At 34.6% G+C, this 2,609-nt stretch overlaps 1 protein-coding gene across 1 annotated transcript; it reads left to right on the top strand.

Annotated features, from left to right (window-relative positions):
• The first annotated feature begins 420 nt into the window (after positions 1-420).
• Positions 421-2,407, top strand: LOC117933175. Its single transcript, XM_034854569.1, has 3 exons — positions 421-1,038; positions 1,092-1,865; positions 2,342-2,407. Exons 1-3 carry the CDS (start codon positions 421-423, stop codon positions 2,405-2,407), a joined length of 1,458 nt encoding a protein of 485 aa, XP_034710460.1.
• The last annotated feature ends 202 nt before the right edge of the window (positions 2,408-2,609 follow it).

The following is a 2,609-nucleotide window of genomic DNA, read 5'->3' as shown; positions in this document are numbered from 1 at the left end:
AATATTATTCCATGTCAGGTCCATGTTTTGGTGTTGGAAATGCCTTTTTGGGGATGATCTTGAAAATGCTATAATTTTGTTGTTAGCTTTTTAGATGGAAATCTGAAAGATCATTTTAAATTTTCGTTTTCATGTAATCTAAGCCATTTATGAAACTTGTTCTCCTATGATTAGAAAATCCATTTTATGATATTAGATTGCAACTCAACCATAGATTCATGTGCCTAAAATGTGATAATGATTTGATGTTTGATTATCTAAGGAATCATAGGTGAAAAAGTGTATTTTTTACTATCATTAATATGTGATATGTGATTGTAAATTGTTGATGACTTGATTATAAATCATTAAATTGTTGATGACTTTCATTCTCTAGATTGATGTGGGATTTTTGTTTCTAATTTGATAGGGAAATAAAAAATGACATCAAACTTGACTCCATCCTCTGGTCAAGATTCAACTACCCATTCTCAATCAAGTAGAAGTAAGACCGATCCTGCATGGGAGCATGTTTCTGAAGAAAGATATGGAAATGGAAGGAGAGCTCTTATTTGTTTGTATTGTAAAAGTATTACAAAAGGTGGAGGTATTCATAGAATGAAACTACATCTTGCTGGAGTGAAAGGAGATATTGGTCCATGTAAATTGGTTCCACCTGATGTCAGATTTCGCATGGAAAATTCTTTGCAAGAGTTTGTGAATGCTAAGAAAGCAACCAAAGAAGCAGATGAATATAGAAATCCTTATGGTCCTAATGTGTCACAATTTGAAGGGGATATGGCAGAAGGTGAAGAAGAGGTTCAAGAAATGCAAAGTCCTATGGCAGCTAGTAGTGGAAAAAGGAAAAAATCAACAATGGATAAGTATTTTGCACCAAGAAATACTGAAGGAGCTCAACCTTCCATGAGGGGTGTGCTAGCTGGGAAAGAAGCTACTTGGAGAGCGGATATGGCGATTGGGAGATTCTTTTATGATGCATGCATTCCTACTAATGCTATGAATTCCTTCTACTTCAAGCCAATGTTATATCTGCAATTGGTCCTTGATATAAGGGTCCAAATTACTATCAGTTGTGGATTAATCTTTTAAAGGATGCCAAGAAGGAAGTTCAGTTACTTGTGGACTCTTATCGTGTAATTTGGGCAAAAGTTAGGTGTACAATAATGGGTGATAGTTGGACAGATAATAGACAAAGAACACTCATCAACTTCCTTGTGTATTGTCCTGAAGGAATATTGTTTGTGAAATCTGTTGATGCTTCGGACATTGTCAAGGATGCAACTAATTTGTTTCAGTTATTTGATGAGGTGATTGAATGGGTGGGTCCACTCAATGTAGTTCATGTAGTGACTGATAATGCAGCAAATTATGTGGCCCCGGGGAGATTGATTTCTCAGAAGCATAAACACATTAATTGGTCACCTTGTGCAGCTCATTGTCTTAATTTGATCTTTAAGGATATTGGTAAGATAGACCATGTTGCTGAACTTGTAAGACGTGCATCAAAGGTGACAATTTTTGTGTATAATCATGTTGCTTTGTTAAGTTGGTTGAGAAAAATGGAAGGATGGACAGAGATTCTGCGACCTGGTGCAACTCGCTTTGCTACTACTTTCATTGCACTCAAGAGTCTTCATGATCATAAACATGACTTGCAAGCTTTGGTGACTAGTAAGTTCTTTGTGGACTCTAGATATTCAAAGGATTATAAAAGCCAAGTTGCAGTTTCCATCATCTTGGATAATAGATTTTGGAATGATTGTTTGATTGTTGTGAATCTTATGTCTCCACTAATGCGTTTATTGCGTATTGTTGATTATGATGAGAGGCCTTCGATGGGATATGTGTATGAAGGCATGTATAGGGTTCGTTTGGGCATCAAGAAATTGTTTAACTACAGCGAAAAACTATACAAGCCTTATACAGAGATCATAAAGCAACGTTGGGATCAACAACTAAAGAAAAGCATTCATTCAGCAGCTTATTGGTTGAATCCATGTTTCCAATATGATCAGGAAAACTTTTGTAATAAGCCAAATGTTATTGGAGGTGTCATGGATGTTATTGATCAAAAAGTTCTGAAAGGCAAGCTTGAAACAATGAATGAAATGAGGTTATTTCGTGATCGATTGGGAAGTTTTGGAAGAGACCTTGCTTATTCTTCACGTGAAGTACTTCAACCTGGTAAAATATTATTTTCATTTGTTAGTGTGTTTGTTCTTTTTTTATTAGTTACCTACTTACTATTTAATATTTTAAACTTGCTAATGTGTTTTATTTTTTTTCTTATTTTTAATGTGAAATGGTAACTAGATGAATGGTGGAGGCTACATGGATACAGTGCACCACATTTACAAAAGTTGGTCATTCAAATATTGAGCCAAACCGCATCGTCTTCTGGATGTGAGAGGAATTGGAGTGTCTTTGAACGTATACATACCAAAAGAAGGAATAGATTGGAACATCAAAGGCTTAATGATCTTGTATACGTTCATTACAATTTGCGACTAAAAAATCGGTATAAATGTTTTCTTAGTTGTTTTGAATTTAAATTCTTCTATTCACAATTATGAATAATTATATGTTTTTCTTTTTTAGGTTTTATAACA

This window comes from Vitis riparia, chromosome 16, assembly GCF_004353265.1.
Source record: "Vitis riparia cultivar Riparia Gloire de Montpellier isolate 1030 chromosome 16, EGFV_Vit.rip_1.0, whole genome shotgun sequence".
NCBI classification, from domain to species: Eukaryota; Viridiplantae; Streptophyta; class Magnoliopsida; order Vitales; family Vitaceae; genus Vitis; species Vitis riparia.
The sequence above is the reverse complement of the archived record's forward strand: the minus strand, read 5'-3'. Positions and strand labels throughout refer to the sequence as shown.

What these genes read in the sequence shown, in the direction of transcription:
- LOC117933175 (XM_034854569.1), top strand. Translation starts at nt 421, where the DNA reads ATGACATCAAACTTGACTCCATCCTCTGGTCAAGATTCAACTACCCAT. An exon ending in CAATGTTATATCTGCAATTG is followed by an intron (nt 1,039 to 1,091) that starts GTCCTTGATATA and finishes AATCTTTTAAAG; the next exon opens with GATGCCAAGAAGGAAGTTCA. An exon ending in TGTATGAAGGCATGTATAGG is followed by an intron (nt 1,866 to 2,341) that starts GTTCGTTTGGGC and finishes ACATGGATACAG; the next exon opens with TGCACCACATTTACAAAAGT.